The sequence below is a fragment of the Suillus clintonianus genome, assembly GCF_016758775.1.
Source record: "Suillus clintonianus strain FC179 chromosome Unknown DEU56scaffold_30, whole genome shotgun sequence".
Lineage (NCBI taxonomy): Eukaryota > Fungi > Basidiomycota > Agaricomycetes > Boletales > Suillaceae > Suillus > Suillus clintonianus.
Window position 1 is genome coordinate 428,819 of NW_024539254.1, and position 15,919 is coordinate 444,737.

Sequence of the window (15,919 nt, forward strand, 5' to 3'; positions counted from 1 at the left end):
ACGTGCGTAAGTCCCAGTTCGAATAGCACAGGCGACTGTCATTTTGCAGTACTTCCTAGGTAAGCTTGCAAAGAACCTTGCAGAGATGTTTCCACGTGAACTCAGCTAGCTTCTTCCTTTGATACACTGGAAATTCATAATGATGCCTGCCCCCACGAGTGCGATACCCTGAAAGGTCAGACACGACACCCTGCTGCTTGAATTGCTGTCCAAGGCTGCTCGCAAGCCTGTTGAGAGCCGTGGATCGCCCAGAATGGCCGAGTGAACAGAGGAGCAGTACAACCCACTGGGTTGAGAGACACCGACTGAAGAGACTGACCAGTGGGACATATGATTGTACCATCTTGAAAGCAGGAACACGAGGACTGTCAAGAAGAGGACTACGGTCGAGAACGCAGGGAGGAGCACAAAGCCAAAAATGCGGAACTGGGCAAAAACGATGACAATATCACAACTGTCATGTTACAAATACGCCTGACGTCAGTACCTCGACAGGATCACTGAGGCCCATGGAGTCGACACCTGGCAAGAGAAATGATTTCGAACGCGCGCAATCGTTCTGTATTGACAGGGATCTGTGCCCTTTCTGTGAGCAATTATTCCTCGCAGAGCTAAAGTCAATTCAACCTTTGATGTACCCCTTATCACGCCATCGTCTGAAAGCACTCACTGCCGAAGGGTATTTGTGTTTATCTGCTGCAAGATGTATCATTAGACTTAATGATCCATGAAATTGAAGGAAACAAAATACATGTACAATGTACGATAACCTCAGAGCTCAGACGGTTTGACCAGTATCGAAGATGGTCACAACAGTTCTTTGAAGAAATTCCAATTTGATGTCGGAATGTTCATGGTCGTTGTCGATGGTTGAGGTGGCTAAAAGCCGCGGCTCAGGCTGTCGGCTTCGGCTCTTCAGAATTCCAGGCCGGGCCAAAGCCCTGGTCAGGCCGTCAGTTTGGCCTGGCTTGGCCTGGCCTAATTTGGCCCGGCTTGGCTCGGCCCACGGCTTGAAGCCGGGCCGTGCACATCACTATTTGTGGGTAGGGGTAGGGGTAAGCTGAAAATACCCGTGGGTTACCCGCGCAGAACATTAGTCCTATCAACTGTGCCCTCGAAGAAGTGACGCACCAGCTATTCACTATACCGGATATTCAATTTGCTGAAACAAGGAAACACTTTCAATTAGTAGAACTCAATGGTCAACAAGACGACTCCCACATCCTATTGCCGTAAAATGAAACAAATATTGATTCCAAGACATTGAATGTTGTTTATAAAGAATTATTATTAGACACAATTAGATTTATCCAACGAGCCGCGCAGCAGCAAGCACTTGTAATACATAAAATCCTTAAAAGTCAGTATTTTGGACATCAACTTTCAGTATTCAATACATTCATTTTCAATGTATTTACTTCCCACAGTGGCCTTCATTGTTGTGTCCTGCCGTCTGTGATTTCAAGTCAGCCACTACCATGCGAGAAATTTGAGTTATTGGTAGTACACCATGATAGCCACCATGGATGTCTGAAAAGACATCTACCTTTACTACCAAGTGTAATAATACAGCAACCCAGGTGTGACATCCTACAGTATATTGATTGTAGCTCTAGATATGTAGAAGTACATGCTGGCATGGGACGGACATATCTACCTTAGCACGAGAGACTGTTGAGTTCAAATCAAACGGGAATAAAGCCAATGCTCCGCCAGTATCCAATCCATTTAGCTACATCCGTCGCTCCCAGTGGGCTTGAGATAGTTGATCGCAGTGTCGGAGATTCTTGCAATACCTTAGCGCACGAGAGCTCCGGTTCTAAGTTCACGGTGTTCGTTGTGAGATTGCTTCTGTGAGGGGTATACCTGAACAGGTCGAGCAGCCTCAGTGCAGGATTGTTCTGCGATGTTGTTGTTTGTGATGAAGCCTGTTCCTCTAAAGAAGCGAGCCACTGAGTTGGCGGGACCAACGGAATATTCATGATGCGAGCAGCTTCCTGCATCAGAACAGTCCATGAAACAGGACTCGGATGTGTCAAGTGATACACGCCAGGGGGTGAATTGAACATCTCCACGATCGATGCCGCCGCCACATCAATCGGAAGCCAGTTTACAGTCTACAAAGTTCAGTGATAGTTGGATGGTATTCAGGAAAACTCACATCAGAACGGTCAGGCAAGGCACCGAGGCTGAGGCCTGAACCGATTATGGATGGGATCCATTCCGTTGTTTTCCATTGTCCATTGCGCCCTCCGGTGAGTTGCCCCACACGAATAATCATTGGCTTCAGTCGTGTGGCATCGGAAGCAGCAGCCAAGACGTGCTCTGCAACCCATTTGCTTTCGACATATCCTGTGGAAATAGATACACTGGGATCCTGTATGAGAGCCTCCTCTGCTGCGCTCGTTGACGTCAGACCTGCCAAAATGTCAGTGATTTAGTGCATCTCAAATCACCCAAAGTACCTCACCGTAACCATTCAATACCTCGAACGAGCTTATGAAAAGGAATTGAGGGGGAACTTGCCAGGGCGAGGAAATGGCGAAGTCCACCAGATTTCGCAGACCGTGAAGAGCATGATCGAATGCAGCAAGGGGGATGATGAAGTCCACTGGCCAAGCTACAAGCTTTTCAGTGTGAATATGAAATAACGTAAGATATTCCTCACCAACATGCACAATGTGGGTGACGTTTTGAACCATCTAAGACAAGATTAAATTCACTGAAATGTTATGTAAAAATGATGCTCACCTCGTTGAACGTGGCAGGCAACAGCCCAAAATAATCTTTATCTAGCGTGCCTTCCAAATACATGACCTTGTCTGTTTCTAGTCCCGTCTGGTCGAGTGCTTGTGCCTGGAAAATCTCTTGGTGGCGTTCCAACATAGTCAGTGTTCCGGGCTTGGTACGATTAAGAAGAAAGATACGACTGATTTGTGGTGCACGGAGCAAGCATTCCAGAAGATGTGCGCCAAAGACGCCTGTGGTACCGGTTATGAGAACGACGCAGTCCCGTGAGCTCAGAGAGGAAGGCAGCAGCGTCTTGGGGCTCTTGAATCCAGACGTGTACTTGGCGACCAAGGACCTCATCTCAGACACCTTGTGAAGTTCGGATGCGCTCCTATGTTCTGCTTCAGTGAGGGTGAACAGCTGCTGGTCCTCTAACCGGGCTTCTAGAGTCCTAAGGGTCACGTTCGCAAGGAGCTGTGTCTGACTGATGGATAAAAGGGGGTTCAAGGCAAAGGATAGCCTCGCGGCAGATAAGGAATCCAAACCGTACACCGATAAAGGAATGTCGGGAGACAAGTCTTCGTGCGCAATGTCGAGGGTGGCACACAGTATGTCCCCGATCGAAAGACTGTCGTTGGAGGTTGACGTTCCGTATTCCGCGATAGTCCGCTCGGGCAATAAGTGATTGTACATGTGTTCGTTTCCTAGCGTGATGCGGGCTGCTTCCCAGTCAAAATCCGGAATATAGAACCAGAAAGGGCCATCAGCAAGCTTTTGAATGCCTTCCCCGATGAATTGGAGGATCCCTAAAGATATATGATGCCGAGTTCCGCATTATGGCGAGGGAACAACTCACTCTGAGATGACATCCCCCAATTCGCCAAGCGTTTGAGTTTTGTCGCTTTCATTGTAGCGACGAACGAGTCTGTGACTGCAGGAATTACAATAGAGAATGCATTGGGCATGGCGCGCAGTCTTCCGTCCAACGCAGTGTTCGCTCTGAGAAATGTGAGCCGTCGATTTACGCACACGACTCGAAAGACGTACGCAGCATAATTGATTTGACCCGCATTGCCAAATAATGCCGAAACCGAGGAGAATGCAATCAGAAAATCCAGCTTGCTTGTGTCAATCGTATTGCATAGCACCTCGAATGCTCTGATCTTCCCATGGAATGGTGCATTGAAGTTTTCAGCGGAAAGCCCAGAGAAGAGGCCATCCGCAAAAACCACAGAGAGCAGCATGCATCCCCCGAGCGGACTCTGTAGTTCTTGCACTAACGTTTTCATATCAGGCTCGCAGAGGGCATCGACTGCCTCAATGCGTAAATTCAAATCCGGTAGGTTATCGAGATATGCGATAGTGCGCTGAGATGCAGTATCTCCCCTACGCAGAATTCCAGCCCGCCCGGACCGCGAAGTCAGAACAATTTCCCGAGCCCCGTTCTAATTGGTCGACTCAGCATGACTAAATGAGTTCAGTGGAAAGGGATATCCTGACCTTGTACATCCACTGGGCAATCTGGAGTCCAAGGCTACCGACGCCTCCCACGAGTAGATAAGCCTTCTTGTCGCTGAAGAGATGTTTCTTCACATAAACGGGATCGCCGGGCTTGACAGTTATGATCTCGCTGAAATTGTGCATAGGAATATCGAACTCCTTGCCAGCTATGTTTGATCCAATACGAATGGCATGGCCAATCAACCAAGGGTTGCAGGTCAGCAGAGACTGCAAGCCTTTCGTAGGATGCTTCCATGGGAACGTACTCCCGCCAGCCGTCAAGAGACGCGATAAGAGGTGAAGCGTTGCCGTGTCGCTGTATTCAGAGACGATGAAACTAAAATGACCATTAGGGAGGCGGCTGATTTCAAAGTCAGTCGCATGTTGCGTTATAGTAGCAACGCGAAAGCCTTGGAGAATGTAGAGTTGAATGACCAGCATGCTAGTCTGGGTATCTGCATGCGTCACCAGAATCTCTCCACGGAACCTTCCCGGGCTCTCAAAATATGCAGGCCCAACAGCAAGAACTGCTATGGCAAGGGCGAGAATGGGAGGACCCGACGACGCATCAGCATCCAGGACCGCTGGGACATCTATCAAGCTATCCAGCGGCGATGTGATGAAATTCCCAACAGGAGAAGCGGATATCCCCATGACACATTTGTGCGAGCTGCCTAAGAAGCCAAAGAAAGTCCATATCTGATTGTCCGATCGGCTCACACTTTGCACATGCACGACAGCCGAATGAGAATCCAAACGGGGAGACGAGCAATGAACAACCGTGGACTTCTCGAGCTGCCATGGTTCGTGGAAGTTGAAAGGAGAGACATTCTTCGGGCCCTCACTAGGTGTTATTCTCGGGACGTGTACCAATCCAGATGCATCCACCACAAGCTCCGTCTCCACCTGGGGCATCTTGGACACAACTTCAACTGCCCGTCGGATGCTTTCATCATTCCAAGTCGGGTCGAACACTATAACGTGAATCGTCCATAAGAGATATTCCTTCTGCAAGGCTCGCACGAACCCGACAGCCTCGTCTCCGTCTACACCAGCGAGTGCCGTAATATATATGGTGCACGGAGCGGTAGTGTTCAGGACGGATAATACCGGCTGAAGTGCTATCCCTTTTCCGTGCTTGTAGGCGATGATGTTGAGCGGAGCTGACAATGACGTTCCAGCATCTGTCCCCACTAGGTGTACCAAGCTATCCCTGGGTTGGTCATCCACTGGCAATTCTTCATGGGTCGGGGAGCGACACGACGACAGGTCGAGTGAGATTGGCTCATACACTAAGTCGAAGTGACGTCTCGGCTCGTATAGAGATGACTCTCCGTGGAGGGCAACTTCGAATGATTCTATCGTACAGAGATGATTTCCGTCCTCATTCAGGAGGGCAATGTCAAATTTCATGGATTCTTCTTTGGCATAAGTCCCCGATAAACTGGTGATCATAAGGAAACTCACGAGGCGTCCACTGGCGGAAAACAATATGAGTATATAGAGACTGCGGGAATGGGGACGTAATGAGCGCATCATGGATCGTCAGATTTTGCAGACGAGAAGGAAGATAATACAAAGATTTGTCTGTGAGACAGGTAAACATCGGGTGGACCAAAGGGTTTATTGCGGAATCGAAGATGACGGGGTGGATTTTGAACTTTTCCAGTCTGTCGTTGTTGTCACATCAACATCTCGTCAAAACAAAACGAACGATCGCACCCTGGAAGATCCCCGACATCCCCACGGATATGTATCAATGCTTCTTCATGCCCTCCGTGAGTGCCCCGGTAACAATCCAATATTCTTTGATAATCTGGTCCAAATTGAGCGAAGTGCTCGAACCCATCATAAAAGCCTGAGACAGTAGGGTGAGTGACGAAGCCCGACAATGATTAATGATTCGTGACGGACCTTCGACGCTGACTTGCGTGCAGCGCTCCTTGATCGCCTGAATGTCCACTGCCGGTAAGGGTGAAGGTTGAGAATCAAGAGATAGGTAGCCCTCAGCATGCAATCGATCATACTAACCGTCGGTGAGTCATAGAGCGAAGAATCAATTAGCTGTTCACGTACTTGGGGTGGTGTGTCGGACAGTTGCGATGGATTTACTAGAGCAGAGCGCACCGACCAACGAGGTCCCTCGATGCTAACATCAACTGGCACCGGTTGATCCTCAGACAAAGATAGCATGAATAGGAAGTTGACATCCCATAATTGTCTTGCACCAAATTCCAGGGCCTGGTAAATACGGGTTGAGTTTTGTTGCTCTCATATTTCGCAAGTGCGCACCATTTCAAGGAAACCTGTGGCGGGCATGATGGGCTCGCCTTGAATCACATGTTGAGCCAGGTAAGGGTGTGTCACGGAGTTGATACGAAGCTGAGAGTAGTTCAACGGGCCGTTACGATGCTGACGAATTCTCTTGATGTCAGAAGTAATCGGGTACAAGGGGACCTTCTTGCGGGAAAAGGGGTAGGCGGGTAGTTTGGCGACATCTGCTGCGGTGCATCCATTGAGAATATTGAAGTCTATGCAGCAATGTCCAGCGATCGCCAGCTTGCCCAAAGCGTGAAGAAAAGAAACCACTTCTCCTTGATTGGCCTTGGGCCTGCGCAGAGGACACACAACAGTGGCTTTCTCGCCGCCAAGAGTGACCAGATAACTCGCAAGAGCTGGGTGAGGCCCTATCTCTAGATAGTTCGGAGAACCCATGTCGTGAATCATACGCTGGATTGCTCCTATGAATTGCACTGGGCCACGCGTAGTGGACCAATAATATTCTGCACTGAATCGGTCGTGTTTCAGCATACCGCATTCAGTGGAATATGTTGGTATTTGAGGCGGCTGGGAAGGATAGCGATCGAATATGTCCGTTACCAGTCGCATAAATTCGTCACGACAAGCTTCCATCAGTTTGGAATGCACAGGAATGGTGGTGTTGAGTCGCTTTGCCAAAAATCCCGCAGCTTTTGCGCGCTGAACGGCTAGGTTGATATCGGCAGATGACCCCGATAGCGTGATGGCGTCGGGAGTATTATAGCAGCCAATATCCAAATCGACCTTTTCCTGTTCGGTGCATATCTGTGATATGATTTTCTGAGCCTGTTCAGGGGAGCATGCAACTGCCGCCATTGCGCCTTCGACGTTTGTCAAAGCCCGCCCACGCGCAATTGCGAGCTCCACAGCCATAGCTTTGGAACCTGCTCCAGATGCGTATAATAATGCGGTCTCTCCTGCAGAGTGACCCACAACCGCATCAGGCTTCATCCCAAGACTCGCAAGAGAGTCGAAAATTGCAATTTGAAGCATGGTTAGAGCAGGAAGAGTCACCGAAATAGGCCAGATATCGCCAAGTGCTTCTGCAATAGGAGCTTGTTGAGTGAAAAGACCAGTCCGTGCGATGAGTGAAAATCCAGTTGTACGCTTGTGTACTTCGTCCATTTCAAGTATGCTCCTATTGAAGACAGTGCATGAGCTGAAAAACTCTCTGCCCACTGACGAAAATAATCAGCATCAAGTCACGAAATGCTTGGGATGATGTCTCACTTTCAAAATGCTGAGGACCTTGTCCCGAAAACACAAACACGAGTGGGGGAGTGCGAGGAGCAAGAACTGGCTCGGTAAAACGAGGGGGAGAATTTGACGAAGTAACCGCATAAGAACGCCAAGGCGTAGACCTGGACCGACGTCCTAGGGTCGTCGCTACAGAAGGTAATGTTTCACTGTCTATGGCCCGTATAGATTCTCCTACAGCAACTGTTGAACGCGGAGAAAGGCCGCCCGCCACCAAAAGGCAAGGTGGACGAACGACATCTGACCGCCAGAACGGTATTACAGGATCGATTGTAGGAGGACCCTCAACAACACAGTGACCATTGGCACCGCCGATTCCAGAGCCCGCCAACGAGATCAGAGAGCGTCCAGTAGCAGATTGACAAGGCAACGTTGTTGGTGATGATACGACGCGAAGATGGAAATCTTCCCAACGAATGGCCGGATTAGGGTTGAGGAAATTGACATTGGGAGGGATTATTCCTGATTCAAACATGGAGCAAACCTTGCACAGTGACGCAAGAAACGCTGTAATTTCGAGGTGACTGTGTGGAGCAAAGTAAGACCAAGCTGATTGTCGTAATCCCGACAACATACCCTAGGTTTCCTTTCACACTACCTATGAGGAGCTCCTTGTTATCATTTTTCAAGAAGCTCTCTCCAACCCAGTTTGCTTCCGTTGGATCGCCGGAAGCAGTCCCTAGAGTCATACACGTTTAAATAATTCAACGGCCTAGATTCAGGAACTTGCCTGTGGCATGAAGCTCGACGAAATCGACTTCGTGTGGCTGGCGGCCAGCTTGCTTGAAGGCTCTCAACATTGCATCTCTTTGAGCATAGGCTACAGGGGAGTTTGCAGGAGCTAATGAACCAGACGAATTGATGCCGGTGCCTAGAACCTGTGGAAAATTAAGAACCAATACATATATCTTGTCCAGAGAATCACGCACAGTAGCATATATGTGGTCATGATCGAGGAGAGCCTTGTCAAGCGGTTTAATGACCACAACAACAGCACCCTCTGCCCGAGAAAATCTTGAAAGAATGATCGGTCATGACTCATACGGACTCGACATTCGCCTTACCCGTTAGCAGAGGCGTCGAAGGGTTTACATTTGCCATCTGGTGCAAGTATCCCGGCTTGACTGTACAACAGCCAATCCACAAACCTAGTAAATTAAAGCGTTTCAACAGTCAAATTTCAGAAACACTGCTGAAAATAAATCTTTGCCTGTGATTCAATTGACAACCACCCACAATCGCCGCTTCGCACTCCCCATTGCGTATGGCCTGAATAGCGAGATGCAAGGCAGAAAGACTAGAGCTGCAAGCAGTGTCGATGGGGATGGAAGGTCCACGTAGGTCTAGGTGGTACGACACACGATTGGCGATCATTGCAGGGGAACCTGCCAATGAACCGCGGGCTTCAGTTTCATGCTGAGAAACTAGGCGTGAGTCAGCGAGACACAAGACAGGTATCACCAACCTCGCCGGAAATCATCCAAACGTCATGGGCGACGCTCGACATGTAAGTGCCGATATTTCTTCCTCGATAGTCAATTCCAGAGTCCAACAAGGCCAGGAATGACAGCTCAATGAGCTTTCGCGTTCCAATCGTCATCATCCTAGTGTCTTTGCTACTGATTCCGAATTCGACAGGATCGAATAAATCTAGATTTTTTAAGAATGCGCCCTGTGTGGTGGCCACTTCACCAATGTTCACTCCCTTAAGACTGCGCACGCGATCAGTAATTGACAGGTGGGATTTGTTAAGGAAGACAGACGCACGCATCTATGTTGAATCTATCGGCCGGAATGTTCTCGTAGGCTTGGTGCTCATTCATGAGAAAGTCAAAGAACGATTGATAGTCAAGGTTGCTTGTTCCATGAGGACCACTTGGGAGCTCTGTGGAAATGCCAACCTGGATGGATGAAACATGTTAGCTCAGTATACAATTAGTCGTACACGAGCTTACCAGTGCGACAGGGAAGTATTCGTTTGAAGAGACCATGTTTTTGATATGCAGATGAGTAGAGTGACGCTTTTAAACTTATGTCAGTCCCTTAAAGGCCCAGGTAGTTACATCCTTGAAAACCACGATAACTCGCAGATTGAAATTGCTGATGAGGACAGGACTTGGACTGTGGCAGCATGGAACCCTGGCAGGGTCCCCACACTGTGGGCCATCAAGAATTTCTGTCCGAAGATCGTTCAACCTTGGCTAGAGTTTCAGCCACTTCTGGACCCATGGTTTTCGAGATGGTGGTTGATTTATAATTATCAGCAGCAAGCGCGAAAACCATTTAGCGCTCAGCTAGATTGTATTTGTCGTAGGTTTTTATGCGATAAATAGTGGATGCATGGAGTGAAGGTGCGAATCTGTGCGAATCCGGAGGGTTATCTGATATGATTTCCTGATTTTCTACCAAGGTGGTAATACTATCATACTATGGCTGTGTACGCGTAAATCATAGGCTGTACAGATGTCGCGCGTGCATGCAAAAATTTCACGCACCCACACGTCCCGAACCGTTCCGAACCCCGAACCGATAATTATATTTTCAACAGTATGTACCTATTTTGTACCTAGTTTTGTAGAAACTGACACAATGCTCAGCGTTATGGATAAACCACTTGTTATTAAGTAGTACCTGACACAATGCTATAGACGAAATAAAGTGAGAATGATGCGGCGTGCACGACAGAAATCAAACATACCTCAGCGTTATGGATAAACCGCTGAGGTACAAACAACGAGAAACAACAGAGATAAAAGGTGTCTAATGGGTCCGTGATGCGATGACTAATACGTGCGGAGGTTGTCGATGTTGTCATCCAACATACCCCCTCAACGAGACAATGTAGGAAATGATTATAGAGAGACGAGTGCAAGACCAGAACGGTGATGTGTGAAAGCCAGACGAGGGAGGACTTTAGTGAATATGTCTGCTGTGTTCTTGTGAGTTGAAAGCCAGACTGGGAGGAAGGTGTTCTCTTCAACGTGACGGCGGATGAAGTGATAGCGAAGATCAATGTGCTTGGTTCGGATGTGATTTGCAGCCTCCTTTGAAAGTGCTATCGCGCCAGCGTTGTCGGCGAATAAGCGCAAAGGAAGAGAGAGAGGGATTGACAGACAGCCAAGGAAGGACTGGATCCACAGACCGTCTTGAATTGCTGCGGTAAGAGCCATGTATTCCGCTTCAGTGGAGGATAAGGCATGGGTAGTCTGCTTCTTGGCGGAGTGGGACACTGGACCGCCGTTCAAGAACCAGACATAGCCGCTGATGGAAATCCGATCTTCTGGGCAAGTGGCCCAGCATCAGGAAAATGAGCGGTGCCTACGCGAGCCTATGTAGCCTATGTAGGCTTGTTAGTCCAGTAGGTAAGTCCCGTATATGTAGACAGGCCCCGTCTACAGTAGGTTCCTCATAGGCATGGTGGGCATTTTGTTACGACTTGGATAGTTCTTGCGTAACTAATCCAATAAAGGAGTTCTTCGTGTTACGACGTTCGGTTCAGACACTTGAGGGACTCTCCCTCTAAGTGAAGTTCGAGTATAGACTAGTCTCTGTAAGAGCTAGATCGGAGTCAAGTATCTTCCTCAGAAGATGATCAAGTATCAGAGAGAACCAAGTAGATTCAAGTTAGAGAATACAAGCGTGACTACTACGGTATTTATAATGGACAAAGGAGGCACGGACCAGGCCGACTATGGAAGTGAAAGGAGCCAAGAAGATCGTCATGGAACTATCTGGAATGTTCATGCAGCGCATGTTGATAAGCAGTCAAAGATAACAAGAATAGACGGAAGTATCTAGAATGTTCATGCAGTGCATGTTGATAAGCGGTCAGAGATAGCAAGAATAGATCGGAGAAGCATGATGATGAGAAAAATGATGGGGTCGCTGTAACATTACCCCCTGTTTATCGTCTGAAGTCACCGACTTCAACAACTTTCCAACCTCGCATCGTCGTAGTAGACGAGATCCGCGTCAGCGTTATGAAACTCCAACAGATCGTCCCCCGTACGTTTGTTGGCGAGCTCCTCTGCTTCTCGCTCAATTCGTTCGATAAGTTCGTCTTGGTCCGCTTCCCATTTAGCAAGTGCATCGTAGAAGCCCTCTTCGTTGTGCTCCATGGGGAGGACTCTTTCGCCGTTGAGTTGGCGGCAGAAGACTGATAGGTGTCCAGGCTTGAACACGAGGCACGCTCTGCAGTAATACTCTGGGCAGTTCTTGTGACGATGTCCCATTTCTTTGCAGTGGCGGCAGATGATGTTGTCATCGAAGGAAAGAGGGGGTGGTAGCGATCTGGATGACTTTGGAGGAGTTATGATATCTGGCTGCGAGCAGCGGTCTTTGTTCTTTGGAGGGGAGCGTGATTTGGGTTTGTAGGGTGTTTTCTTTGCGGGGCTTTTACGACGTTCCGAACGCCTGGGCATGTTCTGTGGTGGAAGGACGGGTAGTGTGATTGTCGGTTCAGGAGTGACGGGGATAGCAGTAGGAGGAGGTGGGGGTGGAATGGCGACCTCGGTTGTGACTCGTTCTGCGATGGTTTGTATGACTTGTGTTACATCCTCCTTGAAATACAAAGGAAGGAGGTGGAGAGCAAAGGTTCGTATCTTTCTTTGACAGTAGAGGATGCTGCGCTGAGTGTCGGCATCGCCTACATTTTCAGCGATGGTTTCCAAGAGACTGGTGGTGCGGATGATATTGACGGTGGTAAAGGTGGTGTCATCCTCTCTTTCAGTGAGGATGCGTTCTATTTCAAGAGCATGTTGTGGGGATAACAGGGCGGATTCTACGAGGGAGGCAGCGTCAATCTCGTTAACGAGGTCGAAGTATTCAGCGAGTTTGAAGGACGAGGACATGGTTTGTTTTGCTAGAATTGGTTCTGGAGACGAGGGTTCAATGGAGAAGTCGGGCTAATTTGAGGCGGTTTTTATAGGCTTTCAGGATCTCTAGGGCGTTCTGGAGTTCCTTTTCGGGTAGCCATGAGTTTTCTGAACTAGGGTAGCCCTTCCATGACACGAGGAAACGGCGTCTTCCTTTTACGTTTCCCTTGTGGGCGAGGATCGCTTCTATCTCGTATTCCTCTTGTCCGTTGATAAGATCAGGTGGTGGTTCAGGATGGTTTGGGCCGTGAATTTCAGTTTCCCGATAGGACGATAGTTCAGAAGCATGAAACACGGGGTGAGATTTCCAAGATTCTGGGAGACAGAGTTTGAATGTGATAGGGGAGAGGACTTTTTCAATTTCGAAGGGGCCGTATCGCTTTGGCGCAAGCTTCTTTGATGGGAGATGGGTGATAAGATGCGCAGCAGATAACCAAACTTTGTCTTTAGGTTTCCAGGGTTCAAACTTTCTTCCAAATGATCGTTCGGCCATACGTTGCATTGCTAGTTTATGACAGGCAAGGGCTTCTTCTCGAATCTTCTGGAGGTGTTTTACTCGGTCTTCTGCGGCAGGGATAGCGGAATTGGGGAAAGCGTAAGGAATTCCTCGAGGCTCATAGCCCATCATGAGGAAGAATGGGGAGGTATTTCGGGAGTCGTGTTTTCGGTGATTATGGACGAATTCTGCCATAGGAAGATGTTTTACCCAATCTTGGGGATTTGACCGGCAATAAATGCGGAGATAGGTTTTGAGTTCTTGGTTTAATCGTTCAGTTTGTCCATCAGTCTGCGGGTGGTAGGCGGTTGAAAGGGCAACTTCATATTCAAGGAGTCTTCCAAGTTCTTTTGCGAATTTTGATGCGAATTGGGGGCCTCTGTCGGAGATGATTTTGTCATATAGACCAAATCTGAGGAACACTTTCTTGAAAAAGAGTTTGGCTACTCCTTCCGAAGTGATGGTTTTCTTGCAAGGTGAGAGAATTACCCCCTTCGTAAGCCCATGGTCTACCACGACCATGACAGAGTCAAAACCTTCCGATGGTGGGAGATCGGTGATCAAATCTACTGAGACTTGGGCGAAGGGGCGTAAAGTGGAGGAGGAAATAGGGTTCAGAGGGGGAGTCGTGGGGTGCGTATCGGACTTCATCTGTTGACACATGGTGCATCCTTCGACGTATTTCCGGATGTATGTCCCCATCCCAGGCCACCAATAATCTCGCTTAATTAGTTCTTCAGTTTTAAAGCGTCCGGGGTGTCCGGCAGTGGGGTGGTCATGGTGAAGATTTAAGATGCGATGACGGAGATTTGCGGGGACGTAGGCTCGGTTCTTATAGAAAAGCGTGTTGTCTTCGATACGCCAATCAGACAGCGCTGATTTCATAGGAGGGGTATTGAGCCCATCTAGGGCCTGTTGTGCTGCTAAGATAATGGGATCCGAGAGGGGGTTCTGGAGTTTCAGTGCTGCGGCAAGGTCGATATCAATGAGTCGTCCAAATAATTCATCAGGAAGGAGGGTGATATTGGTGTTATCAGTTTGGCCTGCAGAATGATCTGGTCGTCGTGAGAGAGCATCAGGGGCGGCGAGTTTGCTTCCTGCAACATGATGTAGTTCTAGATCGAACTCGTTGAGGGTCAGCTGCCATCGTGCCTGCCGACGCGTCAGGTTCTGTGCTGATCGAAAATAGAGAAGATTTTTGTGATCGGTGAAAACTACTACAGGGTGTGGGTTTCCTTCAAGATAGTGGCGCCAGGCTTTCAGGGCTCGGATGATTGCGAGGAGTTCCCGATCATAGATCTGATAGTTCCGTTCTGCTGGGTTAAAGGATTGGGATAGGTATCCGCAAGGATGATAAGCACCATTCTCATCTGTTTGCAAAAGGACGGCTCCTGTAGCAACAAGGGAGGCATCGGTGGCAAGAGCGAATTGTCGCGACGGATCGGGGTTTCGGAGAACAGGTTCAGAAAGGAAACATTTCTTCAGTTTCTGGAAGGAATCTTCACAGGCTTCTGACCACATGAAAATCGCATCTTTCTTTGTTAGATCGATCAAGGGTCGTGCGAGGTCGGAGTAATGGGATATGAAATGACGATAGAAGTTACAGAATCCGAGGAATGATCGGACTTCTTTTACTGAGGATGGGATTTGCCAATCGCTGATACCCGAAAGTTTGGCAGGGTCCATCGCAATTTGTCCTGGTCTGATAATCATCCCTAAATAGTCCACCTCTTGAGCGTCGAAAGTGCACTTTTCTGGTTTCAGGAAAAGAGTTTCTCTTCGAATGATTTTGAGAATACGGCGGGTTCTGTCCTGGTGTTCTTCGAGAGTTTTTGAAAAAATCAAGATGTCGTCCATGTAGACTATCATCCATCCTTCGTCTATCTCTTTTCTGAATGTCTGATTCATGTATGCTTGAAACGTGGCTGGTGAATTGCAAAGACCGAAGAACATGACTTTCGGCTCAAAGAGCCCAAACGAGGTTGTGAAGGCGGCCTTCCAGGTCGTCGGGATGAATCAAGATATGTTGTATCCCGATCTGACATCCATCTTCGTGAAGTAGTTGGCACCTGGAGTTTCGCAATCAATGGAGGAATCAAGGGGAGAGGATAGGCGTTCTTTATTGTCCATTCATTAATGTAACGATAGTCTTGACAGGGGCGGAGGGAACCGTCTTTCTTTCCAACGAAGAAGAAGCCGCTGGCTTGAGGAGATTTCGATGGTTGGATGAAGTCTTTCGAAATATGTTCATCTAGAAAGGCTTTCACAGCCTCGGTTCTTTCAAGGATAAGGGGTAAGTTTTCGCTGACTTCGGGACATAGCCAGGTTTCGTTTCGATTCGGTGTCTACTCCGGGTCTGAGGGAGGGAGTTTGTTCAAACCGTCTTTGGCGAAGATGTCGGCGAAATCATGGAGGTATGAGGGAACGAGTTCTTCAAGGTTTTCTTTTTCTTTTGCGCGTCCTTCAGCGCAAATTCCTGAGCTTTATTGCTAGTCTTCAGGTATTCTTCATCGGTATTTTCCTCGAAAATATCCATTGATTCCTTAGCGGTTGTGTTGAGATTGCTCGTCTAAGCTCAATTGCAGACTTCCATCTTGGGTGAGAGGAGTATCGAGGGAAAGGTTTTCGATGATTCTGACCGTTGACCCATCAGGAGAGTATTCGACAAGCACTTCATCGTCGTTGATCGGATAAGTGGAGATATCATCCATTTTTCGGGCAAACAAGGTTTCAGTAGGAACAT

At 48.3% G+C, this 15,919-nt stretch overlaps 1 protein-coding gene across 1 annotated transcript; it reads right to left on the reverse strand.

The window, feature by feature from the left end:
* Window positions 1-1,685: 1,685 nt before the first annotated feature.
* On the reverse strand, window positions 1,686-10,165 carry DEU56DRAFT_980346 (uncharacterized protein; the record flags this gene model as incomplete). The annotated part of the gene is made up of 22 exons (XM_041359777.1): window positions 9,762-10,165; window positions 9,574-9,707; window positions 9,272-9,518; window positions 9,059-9,222; window positions 8,871-8,954; window positions 8,736-8,820; window positions 8,516-8,684; window positions 8,383-8,485; window positions 7,780-8,330; window positions 6,523-7,727; window positions 6,307-6,471; window positions 6,145-6,256; window positions 5,953-6,088; window positions 5,698-5,900; window positions 4,231-5,648; window positions 3,778-4,175; window positions 3,587-3,729; window positions 2,752-3,536; window positions 2,669-2,702; window positions 2,471-2,620; window positions 2,162-2,418; window positions 1,686-2,117 (listed from the first exon to the last, which is right to left on the reverse strand). Exons 1-22 carry the CDS (start codon window positions 9,795-9,797, stop codon window positions 1,686-1,688), a joined length of 7,011 nt encoding a protein of 2,336 aa, XP_041209175.1. The 5' UTR covers window positions 9,798-10,165.
* Window positions 10,166-15,919: the final 5,754 nt, after the last annotated feature.